A 24,712-nucleotide genomic window follows, 5' to 3' on the forward strand; every position below is an offset into this window, starting at 1 on the left:
GTGTTTTGGACTTCAGAATTTTTCAGATTTTAGAAAGGGAATATAGTGCCTTTATCACATATAAAGGAGAACTCCAGTGAGGTTTAGGACAGTGCCCTATAATCAAACACATCAATATTTCTGCGGTTAAATGTATGAATATTTACACCAAATGAGATACATAAATAATATAAATACCATCGTGTTGTTTCAGGTCAGGTTTTGGGCCAAAGTGACGAAAAAAAATAGTTTCTTCAGAGGCTTTTTTATTTTGGAATTGTAGATAAGGGATTATAGGCTTAGAATTATTTTTGGATTGTTGTGAGGAGTAAGGGAGTGCCGGTAGTCTTTGGAACGCATCACATGGTAGGTATGTGTGTGATCTCAATCCAGACAAAATATTAATGTCCAAGGGTGTGGATTTTTGGCTTGGAGAAAGTTCTTGCAATGAACGATGCACAACTTTAGAATCAGCTGCGTTGGGGAGCTGTGCACAACCAGGGAATGAAGGTGCCTTAGACAAGAGGTTTCCTGTGGTGGGAAGGTGACAGAATTCATTGCTTGTGAATACTGGCTGCATAGGATTTTCTTTTTTTCATGTACCAGAAGGGGAGAGGCAAAAAAAAATGCGTGCGTGTGTATATGTGACATAAGACTGTCACACATACAGTTCTTTATAATAATGTTGTAATAAATATCTTACTGCATACATGTTTGTTCACATCTCTTAATTATTTCGTCAGGATAGATTTATTGAAGAGGAATCCTTCAGAGAAGGATATGGACATCTTAATGACTCATGATCAATTAGGATTAGTTTTGTCACAATTATCCACAAAATCACTGCCTGGAGAGAGTTTTTTCAATTCAGAACTTCATAGTCTTGAAATGACTGAGCCCACACTCGAGGAAAACTGTCAATCTTCTCAATGTGACAACACCTCTGAAACTCATGCAGAGCTTCTGGGATTTCTCTTCAGCTCCTTGTTAGTGAGGTCCTGGTGAGACCCCATTTGGCCTTGAGAGGATGTCACTTGCCTTTTCAGATTTGCAGCCTCCTGTTCTGCGTGCTTTTCCATGGTACTTGGTCCAGCTATCTGTGCGGAGTGGTTAGCACTGCACTTAGCTTCAGGTTCTCATGGCTGACTCCAACCCCTGGCAGTTATGAGAGTTTTCCCAAAGAGCTTGGGTCTGCCTGTGCAGCCTGCAGCTTTTCTAACCTTCTAACAGTGAATCCCTGCTTTTTGTCTGAGATTATATTCATTCTGTGCTCCACGCTGCTGTGAAAGATCTTTTGCACAATGTCCCTTCCATTGTAATCTTAGCTGAAGGTCAGTCCCCTGTTGGGCAACACCATGACACATTTCCTGTGTAATATCTCTATTCTCTGGTAGCCACAGCAGTGTGAAATATTCCTACACCAACATCATGTGCTTCTAGTGATGCTGGCCAGTCCAAATGGGGGTGCTGATGTAGATTTTATTTGGGAATTCAACATTCTTGGCTGAGGATGCAGAGAAGAGCAAATTGGTAATGAGACCACAGTGACCAGACCTCAAGCAAGCAGGTAAAGTGGTTACAGTCATTTCCTGGGATATCAGAATTTCTTTAAAACATTTTTTTAAAATAAATTCTTTATTAATAAGTCACAATCAAGAGTTTATAATATGGATCATTGTTAGAGGACAGAAATATACATGTATGAATCTATAATTCCACTACCACATAAATCTAGTTCTATAGATTAATGTAAATAGCTTACAATAACTGATCTGTAGTAAGCTCAATACTAGTTTGATGGGCTTATTGTTAAAATATGCACATACATATATTTTTTTAATATATTTTCAAATTGATTTCCACACAACACCCAGTGCTCATTCCAACAAGTGCCCTCCTCAATGCCCATCACCCACTTTCCCCTCTCCCCCACTACCCATCAACCCTCAGTTCTCATTATTTGAGAGTCTCTTATGGTTTGCCTCCCTCCTTCTCTGTAACTTTTTCCCCCTTCCCCTCCCCCATGGTCTTCTGTTAAGTTTCTCAAGATCCACATATGAGAAAAAATGAAATCTGGCCATTTGCAGCAATGTGGATGGAACTGGAGGGTATTATGCTAAGTGAAATTAAAAAAATTTTTAAGTGTTTATTTTTGAGAGAGAGAGGAAAGACCATGTGAGTGGGTAGAGAGAGAGGGAGGCACAAACCTGATGTGGGGCTCAAAGTCACAAACTGTGGGATCAAGAGCTGAGCCAAAGTCAGATGCTTAACTGACTGAGCCACCCAGGCACCCACCTTAATTTTTTTAAGTTGGACCTCTGACTCCTAAGGCTATAGGCCCAGGGAGAGTTCTAGCCATTAATTCTTGAGATATTGACAGGAGTGTGGGGATAGGGGAAATAGCCCCTGCCCCATAAGACCAAGAGGATTCTCTGAACTAGGAATGGCAAAGATCAGTCTGCTGGCCAATTTTGGGACCCCTGTCCGGGCACATTATCCAGATTCTCAGAATGTGGGAAATAAGCCTGTAACTCTTTCCCTAAGGACAGAATCTGGCTCTGGGAATGAAGAGTGCTGTGATTCCAGACAAGCTCCCAAGCACTTCCCCCCAGAGGCATCGTCACTCTTCCCAGGTCCCCAGGTCTAGAATCAGTAGAGGAGATTTTGTGTGGAGACATGGGCAGACATAGGTTAAAATAATGGAAGGGGTGGTTAAGGAAGTTTTCTTTAAATTAAATCTTGTGTACTGTAATTCCTGATCTTATTTTCCTGTGTGGTCACATAGCCCCCTGCCCCCTGCCTCCCAAGCAAGATACGTGGATGGACCAAAGTCTGCAGATGCTAGCAATACACATAGTAGAGGCTTCACAGCAAATAATCTGTTGAGTGATTATCATAGTCATACGTAGACAGTGGGACAAAGAAGACATAATCCATACCTCCAGACCCTAGACTCTTCTGAATATTCCCTCACCTGTACCACCAGACACCATTGTTTTTTGCCCATTAGAACTGGCTTTTTCTGAATGTGAAGGTTTCCAGAAGTCGGTCCCTGATTTGCTTGGTGCGGACTCCATAGATGAGTGGGTTGAGAGCAGGTGGCAGCAGCAAATAGATATTAGAGAGAAGGATGTGCACGGGCTTTGGGACAGTGTGATGACCAAAGCGGTGTGTGAGGTAGGAGAAGAGACCAGGTACATAGAAGGCCAGAATGACACAGATGTGAGAACTACATGTGCCAAAGGCCTTGGCACGGGCCTCCCGGGTAGGCAGCTGCAGCACAGTGTGAGCAATGAGCCCATAGGAGCTAGTGATGCCCAGGATATCTACACCAGACACGGCCAGTGAAAGCGCCAGCCCATACAAATTGTTGGCCCGTGTGTTGCCCACCACCAGCTCTACTACCGCCATGTGTGCACAGTAGGCATGGTCTATGGTCTTGGCTCGAAAGTGCTCAAATCGTGCCACCAGCAGAGGGAAAGGCACAACAATAGCCACAGCTTTCAGTGCCAGTGCCAGGGCTGCATAGCCTACACGGGCTTTGGTGACCAGGAGAGGGTAGTGCAGTGGACGCCCTACTGCCACAGCACGATCACAGGCCATAGCCAGCAGTACACCAGATTCCACAGCAGTCAGTGCATGAACAAAGAACATCTGGACCAGGCAGGCACCATATGGCACAGGTCGGGGCCCAAGCCACAGCACAGCAAGCAATCCCGGGGCTATAGATGTAGCTAAACCCAGGTCTGTGGCTGCCAGTGTGGCCAGGAGTAGAAACATGGGCTGCTGCAGTGTGGAATCTATCTGCACCAATGTCAGCAGTGCTCCATTGCCCAGCAGGGCCAACAGATACATGGGCCCAAAGACCAGTGTCAGCCAGGCCTGGGCAGCTCCTAGCTCTGGAATGCCAGTCAGTATGAAGAAGGTTGGGCGTGGGAAGGTGGAGTTGGAATGTGGACCTTCTACCATCATGTGGGCAAAGCTTTGGGGTTCATGGGGGCATGATTCCTGAAAGGGGAAGGACAAAGGGAGAGATTTTGGAGGGTGTCACAATGGCAGAAACCCATCCATGGGGTATGTGTAGGGATAGTGCAGGGTTGGGGGATCACAGGGTTATAAGCTTTGGCTGGGGTTTTTGATGGACAATCAAGGTCACTACACTAGCTTGGACGGGAGAATCCTTTGTGCCTGAAAGCCCATGAGCATCGTAGAAGGAGAAGAGAGGAGACACAGGTTTTGAGAAAGGAGGACCTCATTGCTGCAGTGGCTGGTACAGTTGGAGGTCACCTGAGAGCTGTGGATGACATGAAGAATTTTCTTCCTTAGGATCCAAAGTAGAGTCCTACTCAGTCTCTGTATGATGGGGAGAAAGCCATAGCTGGTTGGGTATCAGGCTCTAGGCTGCACTGTCCTTGACTGTATACCCTCAGGCAAAGCTCCCGGGCCTCAGTTTCTTCAGCTCTACAATGGGGGTGGGCACAATGGTTGCAGTGTTGTCCAGCTTTAACATTCTGGGCATCAGCCCTGGAGAAGAAAGTAAAGAGAAAAGGAGAAATAGGAGGAGGAGGAAGATGGGACTGGAGGGTAAATGGGGAGGCTGATATGACAAGAAAATCTGGTAGGTTTTGAGGGTGCTTACATTATTTTTTAACTTGATGCTGATGTAGTGACCTTGAACACCAGCTGGAGGTTTGAGGTTGGGCCTAGGAAGGAACAGAGAAAAAGAGAGATGGCAGCAACAAAGAGGAACTTCTCGGTCTCCCTACCTTCCTCATGATCCAGAAGGGGTCTCGCTATAGTCTTATTCCTGGGGTGCCAGCGGGAGTGGAGGTGACAGAGGAGGAGGAAATGGCACTCAACCCAGAGTAGCAGCCATATGTGGAAGAAGCATCTCTGATGTTGGAGAAAGCAGGGTAAGTAGAATCGATTCCACCTAGCCTAACTCATGGCCAAAGATCAGCAGAAGACTCGACTGGAGAAAGATCCTGTGCACTGCGTGTTGGCAGTTCCTCTTTACCTTGGCCAGTGCCTATGGGGCCTTTATGAAGCTTTTCCACTGGCTTCCCTCAGGGCCCTTACCCCTCCCACCTGTGCCACATTAACTCTTACCTTCACTGCCTCCTTGCTCCATGCTGATAGTCAGGGTACCTCAGGAAGTAGAGGAAGGAGGCAGATGGGGGCAACAAGGAAAGAGACAGACTTATGGGAGTGGAAAGATCCGGGAAAGAGGAACACTTCCTCTGGGAGGTCTTTGCTGACTTCCTGAAGTCTGGAGAGAAGACTCTGCTGTATTGAATAGCATGGGCCCCCTCTGTTGTAATTACTTGTCTTTCTCTCCCTCCCACGAGGCTGAAAGAGGTACAGGCAATTATAACTTATTAGCCAGTTATCTCCATTGCTCATCACAATACCTGGCAAGTGGTTGTCCATGAATAAATATTTATTGCTTTTATTTGTGTGACAGTACTGCTGGCCTGAACATTATTGATTAACAGGGGCTTCTACAGTCTCAGGAGCTTTAGGTATCCATGGAGACGAGAAAGAAAGACTTTTTCACCACCAACTCTGGGTCTGCTGGGTATGACCCTGCTCTAATGAGACATAGCCTAAAAATCACCACACTATACAAAATAATGCAGTGAAAAACAAGGCTTGTGGGAAAGGTGGTAGGAGGGCACAACATTCCAAAACTTCGTTCAGTGACACATTAAAAAAGGATAGGGCCCTAATAAAATGGTGGCACTGTTCTACACATGTTAACTGATTAGAAAGTACATAAACACACCAATAAATAAGACATGTTACCTTGAAAAAGACCTGGAGTTTTCCTTGTGGAAACATTAGAAGCAGCTTGTGAATAACTGAGAAACAGTAGATGGGAAGACTACGGGAGTCTCCTCTGTCTGTGGTTTCGGGGCTGCAGTTTCAGTTGCCTGCCGCCATCAACCACGTTTCGGAATGATTGGTCTTTCTGACCAATCATCAGAAGGTAAACCGTAGCCTAATGCCACGTCACAATACTGCGTCATTCCCCTCACTTTGTGTCCTCACGCTGACATTTTGTCCTCTCATACGTCATTACGGGAAGAAGGGTGAGTACAACACAGTAAGATATTTTGAGAGAAACACCACACGTTCACATGACTTTTATTACAGTATATTATCATTATTCTTATTATCAGTTATTATGGTTAGTCTCTTGTTTTGCCTAATTTATAAACTATACTTTGTCAGAGGTATGTACATATGGGAAAACATGGTACAGGTATACCTCATTTTATGGCGCTCTGCTTGATTGTGCTTCACAGAGAATGTGATTTTTACAAATTGAAGGTCTGTGGCAACCCTGCTTCTAGCAAGTTTATCGCCATTTTTCCAATGGCACTTGTGCACTTTGTGTCTGTGTTACATTTTGGTAAATTTCACATTTCAAACTTTTTCATTTTTTAAAAAACTTTTTAAATTTTTTTAAAAAATTTTTGAGATAGAGAGGGGTGATGGGCAGATAGAGAGGGAGACAGAATCTGAAGCAGGTTCCAGGCTCTGAGCTGTCAGCCGAGCCCATTGTGGGGTTCAAACCCATGAATTGCAAGATCATGACCTGAGCCAAAGTCAGACAGTTAACCGACTGAACCACCCAGGTGCCCCACAAATGTTTTTGTTATTATTATATTTGTTATGTTGATCTGTGGTCAGTGAACTGTGAGTTTTTACAACTCACTGAAAAGCTCAGATGATGGTTAGCATTTTTTAGCAATGAAGCTTTTAAATTAACATACTCACATTTTTTTTAAAGGACATCATGCTATTGTACACTTACCAGGCTACAGTACTGTGTAAACATAATTTTTATATGCACTGGGAAACAAAAATTTACTTGACTCACTTTATTGCTATATTTGCATTAACTGTGGTGGTCTGGAACTGAATCAGCAGTATCTCCGAGGTGTATATAGAGTATATAGAGTTTGGTACTATCTGTAGTTTCAGACATCCATTGGGGGTTCTTGGAATATGTAATCTGCAGATAGCAGGGGACCACTGAATCCGAAATTGGGTAGAATGTTGTAACACCAGATGTGGAAGAGTGTGGTTCATAACCCAAGCGGTGACAGGTGTTTCAGGTGTGTGGATGTTGGATTTTCCTTGGCTGCTATGTTTAGCAGTTTTGAATGCAGTTTTGTGCATTCACCTAGTTTCTGGCAGAGGGAATCACACAATAAACATTAAATTCACTCACTACCATTTTACTCAGCTCCCTAATGTAGCAATTGGTTGGAAGAAATTTGCTTTTCAAAACCAGCTTTATAGCAGATCTGATTGAATCTCTTTTGTGCCTGGCCCTGTACCATATGGTGAGGATACAATGGCAATAAGAAGACACTGCTGCCCTCAAGGAGCTCACTGGTTAGTGGACACAGTGATGCAAACAGTTGTTGAGGGCTACTTGAGTAATTGCATTCACTGAGGTTAGTACCAGATATGGTGGGAGCACAGGGAAAGGAGCCTTTCTTTCTCTGAATTATAGTAATGGCTACAGTTTCCTATGTGCAGGCACTGCTCTAAATCCTATTCCTACAGTATGTATTTGCAGTAGGGGCAATGATTTGCCCCATTTTACAGATAAAGAACTAAGGCACAAAGATAAGTAACTTATCCAAGGGCACACAGTTAATAAATAGCAGTTAGATATTAAATGGATCTGAGTCTAGCCTTCTTGCTCTTTTTTTTTTTTTAATATTTTATTTATTTTTGAGAAAGAGAGAGACAGCGTGAGCAGGGGAGGGTCAGAGAGAGAAGGAGACACAGAATCTGAAGACAGGCTCCAGACTGTGAGCTAGCTGTCAGCACAGAGCCCAATGCGGGTCTCAAACCACAAGATCATGACCTGAGCTGAACCCAGATGCTCAACTGACTGAGCCACTGAGACACCCCATAGCCTTCTTGCTCTTAGCCACTGCTTTAAATATTTCTGCTGAGATTTAGTACATGAATAAGAGTTTTCTAGGATATTTTGGGCAAAAGGATCTGTTACTAGGAGGAGAAGTTCAGGTTGTCCTAGGATTGCTGAGGTAGGGGAGGAGCATTTGGGAGCTAGGGACAGTGGGTGGAGAGCCAAGGAGGAGATGATTGGGAGAAAAAAACCCTTGAATGCCATTATATCCAATGGCTTCAAAAGAACATGAATGGGACTTTTGGCTGACATATGCCTGTCCTGGGCATAACTGTACAAAAGATTGTTTATAAGATAATCACAGATCCTTCAAACCCAACAAAATTGAAATCATTAAGTTCCTGCAAATCTGCTGTATTCTATGTTGCCCATTGTCTATTAATCCAGGCTATACTGGGGGGGGGTACTTTATTTCTAGAAAAGTTCCTTTTTTTTGGGTCTCCCAGGCCCCAGACCAACATTACAGAAGCTCTCTGAACAGATTGTAGGGTCACCTAACTGGTCTTTCCCTTTGACGTTGGCCATTGGAGGAGGTCTCTGACAGTACACCTGTGACCTTGTGGGACTCTATGCTGGAGCCTGTTCCCAGGGGTGCTTGCCAGTCCTGTAGAGAGAGTGAAGATAGAAAGGGAGGAGGAGGGAGGCTCATTGGACCTTTCAGTTGCTCCTTGACTGGCATGGGAAATAGGAATCAGAGGACTCTGTCTTGGAATTGTCCCTAAATTTCTCACTTCTTTGACTAATCCATCTACCACCACCACCTGCTGCAGAATAGGGTTTCCAGAGATCAGCTTATGTATGTCATATGGGTCTGCTCTGATTTTCTGCTTACAATGACCAGTGAACAATGACATATAACAGTAGTTTATCCATTTATACAGTAGATTACAGACCAGAAAATCTTGGGTCCTAGTGGTGCCATTCAACAGTGATTCCTCTTTTAGAAACCTCTTAAGGCAAACTCTTAATTGGTCAAGTCTCAATTCCCAGGTGAGTATGAGGCCCCTCTGTGACCAGTAGCACCACAGTAGCCCAGGCATTTCACTTTATTTCAGTTTCTGGTGGGGTAAGATCAGGTGGCACTCCATATCCTATGGAGATGTGGATGACATGGAACCACCACTCCACTCTGTTTTCTGGGTCTTCTAGCTTCACTTCCCTCCTCCATCTGAGGCTCCCCAGTCCTTCCATGAGAACATCTTTGATATTCCATAAAGCTCTGGGGGTACTGGAAGTCCCCAATATCTAGGATAGTGGATATTCTGGCACCGATATTATAAATTTGTGAGAGGAATTATTCTTCCTATTATAATAGGATCTGGTAGAAGTCAGTTTCTGGTAGGGGTATTGAATAGGTCTGATCTAGTGTTTATCAACTCTTCTGTAATATTGTCTGCTGTCCTTATCCATTTTCCCTTCTGCAGTGGGGTCAGTCCTTTGGATTGACTCAGTCTTTGACTATAGGTAGTACTGACTCTAGTGTTCTCTTGCATGTTGAGGTCACAGTTCCTGTCCTTGTCTCCCAGACAACACTGGAAGACAGAAGAATTGGAATATGGTTCTGAAACCTCCCTCTTAACTTGTCCAGTCATTCTTTCCCTTCAATGTGAGACATGGATGAGGCATTTTCTGACTGTCTCTGACCAATAATTGGCTAAAGAGACCAGTGCTGGGTTGGTCAAGACTTTCCTTACAGAAGATGAGTAGTTCTCTCTAGAATTCTCTAGCATTTAGAAGGGGATTTCTGAACTGAGTATGTTTACCGGGGGCCATCTTTTGAGAAATTAATTCCCTGAGGTTCTTTTCTGAGATTATAGGTAGCACCTTCATCTTTTCCACCATTACCTCCCTTCCTCTAAGCTCACATTACATGGCTGAAACTTTTATAATGAGGAAAGTACTAATATCATCCAAAGAACCAAGCAAACATTATTAAGAACTCATTACATGCCGAAGATAGTATTATGAATGGGAAACAGCCTCTCTTATCATTACATTTACACAGTCACTGAGGCCCACTTCCTTAAGAGCCTGTGTATCTGTCTCCTTTCCTCTCCACTTGGGTATGTCCCATTGTACACCCCACAACCTTGGAATATTGCAGCAGCCTCATAACTTGTTTTTAATATTCTTCATTGTGTTTTTTTGTCATACTTTTATTTGAGAAGTGGCTAATATATATATTAAAAGTACAAAGAATAACAAATGCACACATTATCAAGACATTCAAAATTGATAATTACTACTGTTTAGTCCCACTTGCTTTCAGTTCCTTTTTAATGAAGGTAATAAAAGTTACAGATAAAGTCTCTTTTATCTCCGATAGTCTTTCATTCTCACCGTAGAGACAATAATTATCATGAATTTTGTGTATCTTTTGAATTCAGTTTTTATAATGCTTTTGCTAGTTGGTGCTTTTAGATAATTACATAAATTATTTCCTACTGTGTACAGGAAATGATGTTTTGAGTTCTGTTTATGCAGGTAGACAGAGCTTTATCATCCCTTTATATGTCTACATAGTTTTATAGCATATGATTATGCCAAAATTTCTTTCTTTATTGGTGGACTTATTGTTTCTGGAGATTTTGCTGTGTATACTGCTGTTTAATATTTTTGTACATGCCTCTTTTTTCACATGGATAATAGTTTCTTTAGACCAAACATCTAGAAGTGGAATTGCTGGGTCATTAGATATGCACATTTGTATCTTTACCAGATTGTTAAATTGTTCTTCAAAATAGTTTCTCCAATTTTTACTCCCACTAGCAGTTTATGAGAGAGCCTGTGTTTTAACATCCTTGACAACACTTTATATTATCAGACTCTTATATTTTTGTGAATCTGATTAAGTAGAAACATGAGCTCATTATTTTAATTTATATTTTAAATATATTTATTGGTCATTTATATTTCGTCTTCTGTAAACTGATCATTTCTTCTGCCCATTTTTCTGTTCAGTTGTCTTACTCTCTCCTCTGTATATTTTCTGCACACCTTTTCTGTATGTTCTAGATACTAATCCTTTGTTTTATGTTGGAAATACAACCTTGCAGTCTGATAATGATCTTTTAATTTTGTTTATGGTGTCAGTTGTCTTACAGAAAATTTGAATTTTAATAAAAAGCACATCTAGGCCATGTACTTCTGTGTATTATTTAATAATTCCTTTCCTACCCTGAGATTGTAGAAGTTATACATTTTATGGTGTTTAAACATTTTTTTTTACATTTAATTCTCTTAATCCATCTGAAATTTATTTTTGTGTATATGATATGAGACCAGGGTCTAGTTTTATTTCTTTATTTTTCTTAAAAGGAAACTTGGTTGTTCTAGTACTTTTCTACAATAATATACTAAGTTCCTCTATATAATAGATTTGATCTAGGCTACATTCTATATTACATTAATGTTATATGTAATTCCTTACCAATATTACTGTAATTATCTTTATATCTGGCAGGCAAATCACTCTTTCTTATTCTTCTCTGTGGGTGATATTTCCAGAAACATCCTGGCATTTTTTTTGTGCCCTTATTCTCTTACATGATTATTAGAATCACTTTGCTAACTCATGAAAAACCTTATGGGATCTTAGTTGGGAGTAAATTTAGCTTAAAGATTAATTGATTAATTTCCAGTATGGAAAGCTTTACATTCATAACCTGTTATATTTTACCGTTTATTCATGTCTCCTTTTATTTTATCTAATAAAATTTAATGATTTCTCCATGATGACAATATACATCTTTTGAAAATTTATTCTAGGTTTCTTATAGTTTTAAAAATCAATTTATTGGAGTAAATGCACCCATATTAAGTATATAATTTTAGACAGAAATGTATATACTCATATAAGCACCAATCAAGAAATAAAACACTTTCTAGTCTCTCCTGATCCTTCCCTCAAGACTAGATGTTTCGTTGTATTCTTTAAGAGAGGAAGGGGGAAAGAGAGTGAGGGAGAGTGAGGGACACAAATCATGAGAGACTACTGAATACTGAAAACAAACCATGGACTGAAGGGGGAGGGGGAGGGAGGGAGGGGGTGATGGTCATGGTTGGGGGGGACTTGTGGGGAGAAGCACTGGGTGTTATATGGAAACCAATTTGGCAATAAACTATTAAAATGTATTTCTAAAAGATAAAATAAGTAATATTATCATATCTACAAAAATTAATAATTAAAAAAAAGAAATAAAACACTTTATCGTCCCCAAATGTTTCCTTGTTATACTTTGTGGTTAATCCCCTGTGACCCTGGCCCCAGCCCGAGCCTTAGGTGGTTAATAGTATACCTTCCATTTTTTAAATTTGCTTTTACTTTTTCTAGAATTTTATGTAAATGGGATCATGTACTCTTTTGTATACATCTTCTTTCACTCAACATGTTTTTGAGAGTCATCCATTTTCTTGCAGGTATGATTAGTTCATTCTTTTTTATAGGTGAATAGTATTCTATTGTATGAATATTTCACAAGTATTTATCCAGTATTCTTTTGATTGACCTTTGGGTTGTCTTCATTTTTAAACCATTATTAATAAAGCTGTAGTGAATATTGGCATATCAATCTTTGTATAGAAATCTTTTCATTTCTCTTGGTTAAATATCTAGAAATGGTGTCATTGTATCATGTGGCAAGTGTATATTTAACTTTATAAGGGGCTAAGAAATGCTTTTCCAAAGTAGTTATATCATTTTTCATTCCCAACAATATTGTATGACATATCGAGTTATTTCACACCCTTGCCAACACGTATTGTGATTGGGCACTGGACTAAGCACTTACATGTATCACCTATTTCAATATAATGTCTCTATGAAGTAAGTACTACCATTATTTCCATATTACAAATAAAATAACTGACATGTTGATAGCTGAGCTCTGATTACAAAACTTCAAATGAGTCCTGATTTGAACCCAGGTCAGTGTGAGTCCAAAATGCATTCTTTTAATGACTATATAGTATCAGGGTTACACTGGCTTCATAAAACTAAATTAAACTGGCTCCCATCTTTTTATCATGGGTAATTTAATTTCTCCTTAGCCTGCCTTTCGCCTTCCTTCCCTAGACCAATGTACCAATTCAGGTTGGAAGGACCAGCAAACTTGCTTTGTCTAAAGTCAGTAGGTAAATAAGATAGCTTTTCTCCTAACCTCTAAATTTACTTGAATGTTCTTGCATTCGGTCAATGTCTTCTTTCTCTTCATTATAGCTTCTGTACATGATGCATTTAGGACTTATCTGCCCCTCCTCTGTGGTTGCATTGTGAATTTTATGTCATGCAACTCCTTCCCCAAAGGCCTGCAGCTGTGCCCTTTAGCTTCCCTAAAGACACACTCAATGTTTCATAATTCCCTGGCCAGCATCCCTTCTTCTCTTCCTTCTTTGTGCCCCGAAAGCAATGTAAAACACCCTGTAGAAGTTGCTACACTGTAAGTGGGTCACTGACCTGGGCTGAGGATTCATTGCAAATGTCAGCTTTGTCTCAGTTTTCATGTCATTCAAATCTGTCTTTTTGGCAACGTGAACAGTGCCAGTGCCACCTTCTGTATTTTGACAGTCATTTTTGTGTATGTATTCCCAACCCATCTTTCTCCCTTTTTGTGTGGAGGGAGCAGTGCCATAGGGTACTCTGATAGTCTAGGGAGCCTGGGTATGGACTGTCTCTTGAGTCTGGTGAATTTATTGTCACATGGTTATCTTCCTTGTTCTAATTTCTTCTGCTGCTTAGTCTGTAATCACTTAGTCTCAGCTTTCTTCTCACTTTGGGGTCTCACCACCACTTCCCTGCAGATAAGAGCTGCATTTCCTCATTTTGCAAACTTTGTATCATTTGAATATCAGTGTGCATAGCATCCAACCATCATATTCATACATTAGTATTCTTTGACTTTCATTGTATTGGATTGTTTGCCTTTTTCCAAAAAATCTGAAAATATTTAAAAAACATCTTAATTGTCTCTTCCCTAAATCCCCAAATTTCACAGATGTTTACGGAAACCAGAATTATAAAGATTACAAAGAAAAAATTAATAATCTCTCATCATCTTGTCCACTTTCCAACCCTTGCTCTACTTTGAAGTAATTTTTCTTAACATCCTGCATTCTTTTACACTTTTCTCCATGCTCATAGGTAGTTATATAAACAGATCTTTTAGTTTTTAATTTTTACAATTTTGGGAGCAAACAGTATATTTTACATAATTTTCTTTTGTTCATTTGACAAATATTTATTGGATATTTATTTACTTTTATCAAGTACTTCACTTAGGTGCTTAACAGTAATATTTTGTATATCTTTCAGGTCAATGTATTCTTTTTAAATAGCTGTATATGCACATACACAAACATGCACAATACACATTTTTTATTTTGAGATAGTTATGTATTCATACACAGGTGTAAGAAACAATGCTGAGAAATTCTGTGTAGTATTTATTCAGTTTCTCTTGGTAGTAACAAATTGCAAAACTATAGTGCAATACCACAAAAAGGAAGTTGATATTAATGCTGTCAAGATACATAACAATTTCGTTACCACTAAGATCCCTTCCCTTGCCCTTTTATGAACACACCACTTTCTTCCCTCCCTCCTACACTTCTTTCCGTAACTTCTGGCAACTGATTACCTTTTCTCCATTTTTGCGCTTTGTCATCTAGACAAATGGAATATAAATGGAATTATATAGTATATAACCTTTTGGGATTGTTTTTTGATTCAGCATAACTCCCTTGAGTTGTTGTATGAACCAGTAGTTCATTCCTGTTTATTGCTGAGTGATATTTTATGGTATGGATATACTACAGTTTGTTGAATCATTCATGGTTGAAGGACATCTGGAATGTTTCCAGTGTTTGGATGTTACTGATAAATTTCTACAAATAATTGTGTATGAGTTTTTGTGGGAGCATAAGTTTCCATTTCTCTGGGATAAATGCCCAAGTGTTCAATTGCTGGGTCGTATGGTACTTGCATGTCTAGTTCTATAAGAAACTGCCAAACTGCTTTCCAGAGAGAATATGCCATTTGCATTCCTACCAACAGTGTATGGGTGATTCAGTTTCTCTTATTCTTGTCAGCATTTGGTGTTGTCACTATTTTGTATTTTTAGCTGTTCTAAGAAGTGGGTATTGAATATCTTATCTCAGTCTTAATTTGTATTTCCTTCATGGCTACTGATGTTACACATCTTTTTTGTACTTATGTGCCATCTGTATATTTTTTTCATTGAAATATCTCTTCCTGTCTTTTGACAAATTTGAAGTGGATTGTTATTTTTGCTGTTGAGTTTTAAGAGTTCTTCATATATTCTAGATAACAGTCTTTTGTTAAACACATGGTTGCAAATATTTTTCTCTCAGTCTGTAGCTTCTCTTTTAATCTGTTTTTACAGGGTCTTTTCCAGAGCAAATTTATAATTTTTGACATAGTCCAACTAATTTCTTCCTTTTTTATGGACTGAACTTTTGATCAACTCTAAGAACTCTGCCTAGACCTAGATCACTAAGATTTTCTCCCATGTTTTTTCCTTTAAGTTCTTATAGTTTTGTTTTTTACTTGCCTGTGATCTATTTTGAATTAAATTTTGTATAGGTTAAAGTTTAGGTCGAGTTACTTTGTGTGTGTGTGTGTGTGTGTGTGTGTGTGTGTGTGTGTGTGTGTGTGTGTGTATGGATGTCTGATTGCATCAGCATCATTTGTTGAAAAGGCTATTCCACTGAATTGCTTTTGCACCTTTGTGAAAACTCAGTTGGGCATATTTGTGAGGGTCTCTTTCTCAGTTTACTATTCTGGTCTTTTGATTTTGTCCTCTTCCAATATCATCCTGTTTGATTACTACAGCTGTACAGTAAGACTTAATGACAGCTAGAGTAATTCTTCCTATTTTATTTCTCCTTTTTGTCAAGACTATCTTAGCTATTCTAGATTCTGTATCTTCCCATGTAAATTTTAGAATAATTTGTCTATATCTACAAAGAAATTATGGATGAGATTTTTGACAGGAATTTTATTAAATTTATAGACCAGTTAGGGGAGAATTATTATTTTTAATTTGTCCTGTCTTCAAATCCAGCAACACAGTATGTCCCTCCATTTATTTAGGTCTTTTTTTTTTTTTACAAGCATTTTGTAATATTCTGTAATGCAGATCTTATTCATGATTTAAATTTACCTAAGTATTTCATTTTCTTTGGAGTATTTGTATTTTTTAAACTAGTTTTTTAAAGGCATGGTTGACATATAAAAAGTGGTACACGTTTAATTATACAACTTGATGATTTTAGGTATAAGTATACACCTATGAAACCATCACCACCATCAAGGCCATAGGCCTATCAATCTCCTCCCATAGTTTTCTTTTGTCCCTATTATTATTATTATTATTAGTGTGTGTGTGCATGTATGTGTATGTGTGTTTGTGTGTAGTAAGAATACTTAACATCTACACTCTTAGCAAATTTTAAGTTCATTAGACAGAATTGTTAGCTATAGGCACTATGCTGAATGATAAATATACATAAATTATCTGCATGACTGAAAGTTTGCATCCTTTGACCATCACCTCCTCATTTCCTCTTACCTCAGCCATTGGCAACTACCATTCTATACTATGAGTCTGAGTTTTGGGGCACCTGGGTGGCTCAGTCAGTTAAGCATCTGACTTCAGCTGTGCTGACAGCTCAGAGCCTGGAGCCTGTTTAAGATTCTGTGTCTCCTTTGTTCTTTCTGCTTCTCCCCCAATCACACTCACTCTCGCTCTCTCTCTCACAAAAATAAATAAACATTAAACAATTTTTAAAAAATCTATGAGTTTCACTGTTTTAGATTCTACATATAAGTGAGATCATACCATGTGTGTCTTTTTGTATCTGGCTTATTGCACATAGCATAATGTTGCAAATGGCAGGGTTTCCTTTCTTGTTAAGGCTCAGTAATATTCCATTGTATGTTATACCACATTTTCTTTATATCTCCATTGATGAACATTTAGGTTATTTCCACATCTTAGCTATTGTGAATAATGTTGCAAGAAATATGGGACTATAGCTCTCTTCAAAATCCTGGTTTTAATTTCTTTGGGTAAGTATCCAGAAATGGGATTGCTGGATCACATGATAGTTCTGTTTTTTATTTTGAGGACCCTCTATACAATTTTCATAATGGCTATTCCGATTTACTTTCTGACCCAACCTTCACTCATTGCCAATACTTATCTATTGTTTTTAAAATACTATTCGTTTTAACAGGTGTAAAGTGATATCACATTGTGGTTTTTGTCTTTCTTTTTAATGTTTATTTATTTTGAGAGAGAGAGAGAGAGAGAGAGAGAGAGAGAGAGAGGGAGAGAGAGAGAATGAGAATGAGCAGGGGAGGGGGAGGGGTAGAGAGAGAGGGAGAAAGAGAATCCCAAGCAGGCTATGCACTATGGCTAACAGATAACAGAGCCCCATGCAGAGCTCAATCTCATGAGATCATGACCTGAGCTGAAATCAAGAATTGGATGCTTAACTGAATGAACCACACAAGCACCCTTCACTGTGGTTTTTATTTGTATTTCTCTTATGATTAGTGATGTTGAACACCTTGTCGCATACCTGTTGATGGTTTATGTGTCTTTTGTGTATGTGTCTTTAAACACTTGTTGATTCAAGTACTTTGCCATTTTTTACTCGTTTATTCTTTTCTTGCTATTAAGCTAAAAAAGTTCCTTATATATTTTGAATACTAAACTTTCATCAGATATATGGTTTGCAGATATTTTCTCACATTCCACAGGTTATTTTTTCATTGTGTTGATTGTTTCCTTTGCTGTAGAGGCTGTTTAGTTTGATTAATCCAATTTGCTAACTTTTGCATATGTTTAACTGTGTTTTTGGTGTCATCCAAAAAATTATTGCTAGGACCAACATCAGGAAGATTTGTCCCTATGTTTTCTCCTAGGAGCTTGTGGTTTCAAGTCTTACATTTAAATCTTTAATCCACATTGAGTTAATTTTTCTGTATTATGTAAGATAAGAGTCCAAGTTTATTCTTTTTGCATCTGGGTATACAGTTTTCCCAATACCAATTGTTGAAGTTTTCTTCTCAATTTGACCTCTTGGCATCTTGAAGATTAGTTGACTGATATGTATGGGTTTGTTTCTAGGGTCTCTATTCTGTTCCATTAGTATATGTGTCTGTTTTTATGTCAGCACCCTACTGTTTGATTACTATAGCTGCAGCATTGTTCTTGTTCAAGATAGCTTTTTATCTTGATTAGGTCCCAATAAGGGTATTGTATCTTTGATGTTTAGTTTTCACATGTTTTTGTTAGCATATAGAAATGTAGTTGATTTTTGTGTGTTGATTTTGTGTTTTAAAACTTTGTTGAACTCACTTATTCATTCTAGAAATACATATATTTTTGTAGATTCCTTGGTATTTTGTGTTTACATATTAATGCCATCTGCAAATCGGGACAGTTTTATTGTTGTTACTACTGCTGCTGTTATTATTATTATTCTTCTTTTGGTCTTATTAAAGTGACTGGCATTTCAAGTATCACGTGAATAAAATTGGTGAGAGTGGATATCTTCACCACATTTCCTGATCTACAGGGAAAACATTCAGTCTTTTAGCATTGATATGATGTTAGTTGTCAATTTTTTGTACATATTCTTTATCATGTTGAGGCTGTTTTCCTGTATTCCTGAGTTGCTAAGAGGTTTTTGTTTTAATTGTGAATGGGTATTGAATTTTATAAAATGCTTTTTCTTGTTTTACCTGATATAATTATTTGATTTTTCTTCTTTAGCCTGTTGATATGGTGAATTACAATGAATAATTATTGAATGTTGAAGCAACCTTGTACACTGGGAAAAAAAACCTCACTTAATTGTGGTATGTAATTTTTAAACTATATTACTGGATTTGATTTGCTAATATTTTGTTGAGGAAATTTAAGAGATACTGATCTGTAGCTTTCTTTTTTTCTACTGCCTTCATCTGTTTTTGATTCAGGGTAAAGTTTGTTTTATGAAATGATTTGGGGAGTATCCTCTCCTTTATTTTCTGGAAAGGATGGTGTAAGCATTGGTGTTAATTCTTCTTTAAAGTAGGTAGAATTTTGCAATGAAACCTGGAAATTTTTTCAAAATATTTTTAATTAAAAATTCAATTTTAAAAAGAGTTAGAAGAATTGGTTAGTATCTTTTAAATCAATTTGTGAGTGTAAAATAACTCAAAATATTTCCTTATTATTTGTAGTAATAATAGAATTTATAGTGATATATTCTCCATTTCATTCCTGATACTGATGATTTTATTTTCAGTTTTTATCTTTACCAATTTTGCTAGAGGTTTGTTTAATTCCATTGTTTTTAAAGAACCAGCTTTTTATTTCATTGATTTTTCTCATTTTTCAATTAATTAATTTCTGCTCTAAGCTTTTTTATTTCCTTCATTCTGTTTGCTTTGGGTTTATTTTCCTTTTTCTTCTCTAGTTTCTTAAGATAGAAAGTAGATTCTTGATTTGAGATCCTTCCTTTCTTTTTCTTTAATGTGGGCATTTGATGCTGTATAAGTCCCTCTCATCCGTTGATGGATGAATGGATTAAAAATATGATATACACACATACAGTGGATTAATATTCAGTGTAAGAACAAAGGAAATCTTGCCATTTGTGACAACATGGATGGATCTTGAGGGCATTATACTAAGTGAAATATGTCAGACAGAGAAAGACCAATACCTTATGATCTCACTGGTATGTGGAATCTGAAAAAACAAAACAAAACAACAAAACTGATCTCATAGATACAAAAAACAGATTGGTAGTTGTCAGAGGTGGGGAATAGGGAGAGAGTGAAATGGATGAAGGTGGTTAAAAGGTACAAACTTCCTTTTAAAATAAATGTCTTGGAGGTAAAATGTACAGCATGGTCATTATAGTTAACACTACTGTATTGTATATATGAACATTGCTAAGAGATGGGACATATGTCAATTATATCTGAATAAAAATGCAAAAAAACCCTCCATCTCAGCACAGCTTTAGTAATATTCCACACATTTTGATATTTTATATTTTCATTTCCAATCAGTTCTATGTTTTTAAAGAATTTCTTTGATGACTTCATGTTTGACCCATAGTTTACTTAGAAGTGTGTTGTTTAATTTCAGGTACGCAGAGATTTTTCTCTTCTCTCCATTACTGCCTTTTGGTTTGATACCATTATGGTCAGAGAACATAATCGATGTGATTTCAACTCTTTTAATTTGACTGATGTTTAGCTCCAACTTGTCCAGTTTAATTTGGCTTTGTTTTCTCTATCTCTATTCAAGCTTACAATATTCCCTGGTCATGATGAATAGGTCCTTATTCAGTATGTCATATTCTTTAATGACTCTCTTACATATTTTTCTTCCTTTGTCTTATATTTACCTTGAACTCCTATTTTCCTTTCAAATACTTGGCTACTTCAGTTCAAACATCTCTTCTTGTGATATGTTATTCTCTAATCGCTAGGAAGTAATGAGTTTTTCCTGCAATGTTTTACCATAGAGTTTTGTATACATCCTCATTAAATATTTACCAGATTTTTATCATTTTTGCTTGTGAATTATAGTCTTTTAATATCGTAAGATATTTCAGAGCAAGGACTACAAATTCTGTCAGCAGAATTTGTCAATCCATGCTAGCAGTTCAAATGTGTATGTGTATGTGTGTGTGTTTTAATTGTTTAACTGAGTAAAAAAGTGAATCATATATTAATCAGGGTTCTCCAGAGAAAAAGAAACAATAGGATATCTCTCTTTCTCTCTCTCTCTTCCTAACTATCTATTACCTATCTGTCTATATATCCATCTATCCATCACCTATCTGTTTTTCTATTTATCTAGAATCTATCTATCTATCTGTCTATCTATCTATCTATCTATCTATCTATCTATCTATCTATCTGTCTGTCTATCATAATCATCATCTATCTATAAGAGAGAATTTATTATTGGAATAGACTCACATGGTAATAGATGCTGAGAAGTTCTATGATTTGCTATCTGCAAGCTGAAGAATCAGGAAAGCCGGTGGTATAATTTAGTCTGAGTCCAAAAGCCGGAGAATTGGGTGGCTGATGGTGTAAAAGTACTGACCTGAGTCCAGAAGCCTATGAACCTGGAACACTGATGTCTGAGGCCTTTGGTTATTTTATTTCCCTACTCAGTGATATTTTTGGGACTCTCCACTAGGTGTACTTTGGCTTGTTTCTTAGGTAGCCCTCAAAAGGAAAACAGACAGACAAACACACAGGGAACAAAAGCTTGCAAACGCACAGATAAATCAAACAAACAAGCAAACCAAAAGGAGAACGAAAAAAAAAAAAGCAAAGAAAAAAGCGGGGGGAACAAAAACAACAAAAGACTAAGGACAGTCTAAAAGCATAAAACTACAAATCCTAGCTACAAATAAATAGTAGGGTGGAGGCAGTGTTGTTGAAAGAGCATATACAAAGAGAGAAGTGATGGGTGTGGAGGAAGTGAAACTAAACATTGACCAGGCAGATAGACTGAAAGGCTTAATTCAGAGAGAGAAAGAGGAGAATATGGTAGGAGGTGAGGAGAAAAAAACAAAGATAATGTTAGCCAAAGAAACTATAGAGTCTGATTATTCCATAGAGAGGGAGAAAGAAAGGTAGCATTAAGAAAGTGGTTTAAGTATGACTGTTTAGGCAAACCGATGTTCTGAGTGCCCAATCCAGCTGAGGGGAGAGAAAGAATGAGATAAGGGAAAATATATTGCAATAGCAAGAATTGATCTAATCACACTGCATCAATGTTAGTCTTACCTGGGCTCAGGAAAAAATAAAAAGACAGCTCTCCAGTCTGGATGGGCGTGGCTTGGTGTAGGAAGGTCTGCCTGTGTTAGCAGGTCACTCCCTGCCTTGGTGGTTGTGGGGAGAAGAATGGCAGTGCCCCAAAGCACTTCTCGAACCAGTGTTGCAACCCACTCTTTCGGGTCCATCTCCCTGTGCTGTGGGCGGGCCAAATTGTATTTCCCATGCCCCACCTCATTTCCAGATCCTAGTCCACACACTTTAATAATACCAACTGAAATGTATTCCTACAGGCTGGTTGGCAGGCCAGGTAGCTTCCTAGCCTGGGATCAAGTTTCTCCTGTCACTGTCTGGGGTCAGGGCGCCTAGCCCAAGGACAGTGCCCGAGCTAGAGAGAAAGGATCTCTCTCCCCATGCCTTTTGGTTACAGATGGGATGATAAGAACCCTCTCCATCCCTGGCCAACGTTTTTCTCTTCTCTAGAGACAGCTCTATGAGTGTTTTCAGCCTCTCTTTCTCTTCCCCTCCTTATCTCTCCTTATCTCTGTGGCTCTGCGTGGCTCTGCGTGGAGGGGGCTCTCTCCCCTCCGAGCCTCTGGGTCCCAGCCCGTTTTTATCTTCCCCAGTTTGCACTCATGCACCTATGAGGCTGTCTTCTTAGTGGCCTCTGTCTCTTTTCCTTCCAGACTCTTGCAGATCAGAGTATTGTGGCTTCAGTCCTTAGTTTGATAGATGTGGGTGGGCGAAAAGTACAGAGCTCCCTACTTCCCTGCCATCTTGCCTCCTCCCTCCTAATAATACCTTTTAAAGAACTTACTCATTGTTAATATTTTGTGTACATGTTCTCATGTTTCTAGTATATGCCAGCTATATTAAAAAAAGACCAAACTATACACTTTGGTTTTTTTTTTCAAGCATTTGTCCTATGTATGTATAATTGTATACATATCTGAAATGATATATATTAGACATCTGACACGAACAATTTTGCTGAGGTTTGTTTTATGGCTGTGGATAAGGTCTATCTTGGTAAATGTCCAAGTGTGCTTGAAAAAAAAAATGTATGTTCTATTGTTGTTGAGTGGAGTGTTCTATATATTTCAACCAGATCATGTTGACTGATTATGTTGGTCAGTTTCCTGTATCCTTATTGATATTCCATCTAGTAGTTCTACCAGTTGCCCAGATACAACTTCAGCACTGAGTGAGCTGTTGAAGTTGCAAATTGTAAAGTGTTGTCTGTTTTTCCTTTCAGTTCTTTCTGTTTTTGCTAATGTCTTTTGAGGCTCTGTTGTTTGGTGTGTACATACTTAGGATCATTGTATCTTCCTGGTAAATTGATCCTTTTATCAATATGTAATGTGTCTCTTTGTTACTAGTTTTCTTTGCTTTGAAGTCTACGTTATCTGATATTAATGTAGCCACTTCTGACTTTTTTGATGAATTTTGCATGATATATATTTTTCTATTCTTTTATTTTCAACTGACCTACATCATTGAATTTGAAGTGTGTTTTTTGTAAACAGCATGTAGTTGAGTTTTTTGGGTTTTTTTTTGTTTGTTTTTTGTTTAAAGTCCAGTCTTTGGTTTTTACAATCAAGGTAATTGTTACAGTTAAGGTAACATTTAATGTTTAGGTAATTGTTAATTCATTAGGGTTTAAGTAAGCCATTTTATTATTTGATTTCTCTTTGTTTTTTCTGTGTCTCATTCTTCTGTTTCTCTTTTCTTTCCTTTCTGTGGGTTATGTGGACATTTTTAGGATTCCTTCTTGATAAATTTGTAGTGTTTTTGAGTGTATGGTTTTGGTCAGTTTTCCTTGTGGTTATTCTATTCAAATGTATATATGTGACTCAATGTCCACTGGTATCAACTTTTTACCACTTTTTGTAAAGTGTGAAAACCATAGTTACATTTAGATGTCCCTTTGCTCTTTCTACTTCTAGTATCACATGGTATTATAATTTTCATTTTAACCATTGCATGTGAAATAAAAACCTCATGAGAAAAAGAATTTATGCATATTTCTCTCCTTTCATTGCTCTTTGTTCCTGATGTTCCCCCAAATCCTTCTTTTGACAAATACAGATACATATGAAACTCACACTTCTCCATATGCAGAATATTTTCATTAAATAAACTCCCTCTGCTTCCTCCCACTCCAGAGGCAATCATTCTGATTTATGTTACCACAGACTAGTTGTCTGTTGTAGAACCTGCTATAATTGGAAGCATACAGTGTGTAGCCTTTGTATCTGGCTTGTTTCACTCAACATAATGATCTTGAATTTGATTTGTATTAATGCATGTTTTAGTAGTTTGTTCATTTTAATTACTGAATAGGATTCCATTGTATAAATAAATCACAAGTTGTTTATCCATTCTTCTATTGATGGGCATTTGGGTTGTTTTTGGTTTTTGGCTACTATGATTAAAGCTGCTATGAACATTTGTGTACAAGGCTTTTGTGGACTTACGATTTATTTCTCTTGGGTAAATCCCTAAAAGAGGGATTGCTGATTGGGTTGATGTCATTTCCTTTTTTCCTTATGGGATTTTAGCAACTTTTTGCCCTGAAGGTTACAAGGAGCTGGGAAGAATTACTCTCCTCTCAATAATATTAGAATACTTTAATACTCTAATCAAGTGACCACACACATGATTTTAGTGGTGTAAGCATTTTTAAAAAGTTTACTTATTTATTTTGAGAGAGAGAGAGAGAGAGAGAGAGAGAGAGAGAGAGAGAGAGAGAGAATGGGTGGGGGAGGGTCAGAGAGAGAGAGAGAGAGAGAGAGAGAGAATCCCGAGCTCAGTGTGAGGCTCCATCTCACAATCTGGAAATCACCACTTGAGCTGATATCAAGAGTCAGAGGCTTACCTGTCTGAGCCACCCAGGTGCCCCAATGGTGTAAATTTTTAATCAATCTTTAATTTAGTCTGTTTCCTTTTTCTTGAAC

General features: G+C 38.1%; 1 protein-coding gene across 5 annotated transcripts; it reads right to left on the reverse strand.

Annotated features, from left to right (window-relative positions):
- Window positions 1-225: 225 nt before the first annotated feature.
- LOC115272168 (olfactory receptor 52W1) lies at window positions 226-21,863 on the reverse strand. Of its 5 annotated transcripts, XM_029915222.1 has the most exons (5): window positions 5,785-5,924; window positions 5,089-5,328; window positions 4,619-4,682; window positions 2,954-4,503; window positions 226-1,483 (listed from the first exon to the last, which is right to left on the reverse strand). In XM_029915222.1, the coding sequence occupies exon 4, from the start codon at window positions 3,949-3,951 to the stop codon at window positions 2,986-2,988; it is 966 nt and encodes a 321-aa protein (XP_029771082.1). In that variant the 5' UTR covers window positions 3,952-4,503; window positions 4,619-4,682; window positions 5,089-5,328; window positions 5,785-5,924; the 3' UTR covers window positions 226-1,483; window positions 2,954-2,985. The 5 variants fall into 5 exon arrangements, with proteins under 5 accessions (XP_029771082.1, XP_029771085.1, XP_029771084.1 ...); XM_029915225.1 differs by lacking the exon at window positions 226-1,483 and having other exon boundaries at window positions 2,292-4,440; XM_029915224.1 differs by lacking the exons at window positions 226-1,483; window positions 5,089-5,328; window positions 5,785-5,924 and adding an exon at window positions 21,768-21,863 and having other exon boundaries at window positions 2,292-4,503.
- Between the last annotated feature and the right edge of the window lie 2,849 nt (window positions 21,864-24,712).

Source organism: Suricata suricatta, chromosome 11, assembly GCF_006229205.1.
Source record: "Suricata suricatta isolate VVHF042 chromosome 11, meerkat_22Aug2017_6uvM2_HiC, whole genome shotgun sequence".
Taxonomy (NCBI): domain Eukaryota; kingdom Metazoa; phylum Chordata; class Mammalia; order Carnivora; family Herpestidae; genus Suricata; species Suricata suricatta.

What these genes read in the sequence shown, in the direction of transcription:
- LOC115272168 (XM_029915222.1), bottom strand. Translation starts at nt 3,951, where the DNA reads ATGATGGTAGAAGGTCCACATTCCAACTCCACCTTCCCACGCCCAACC.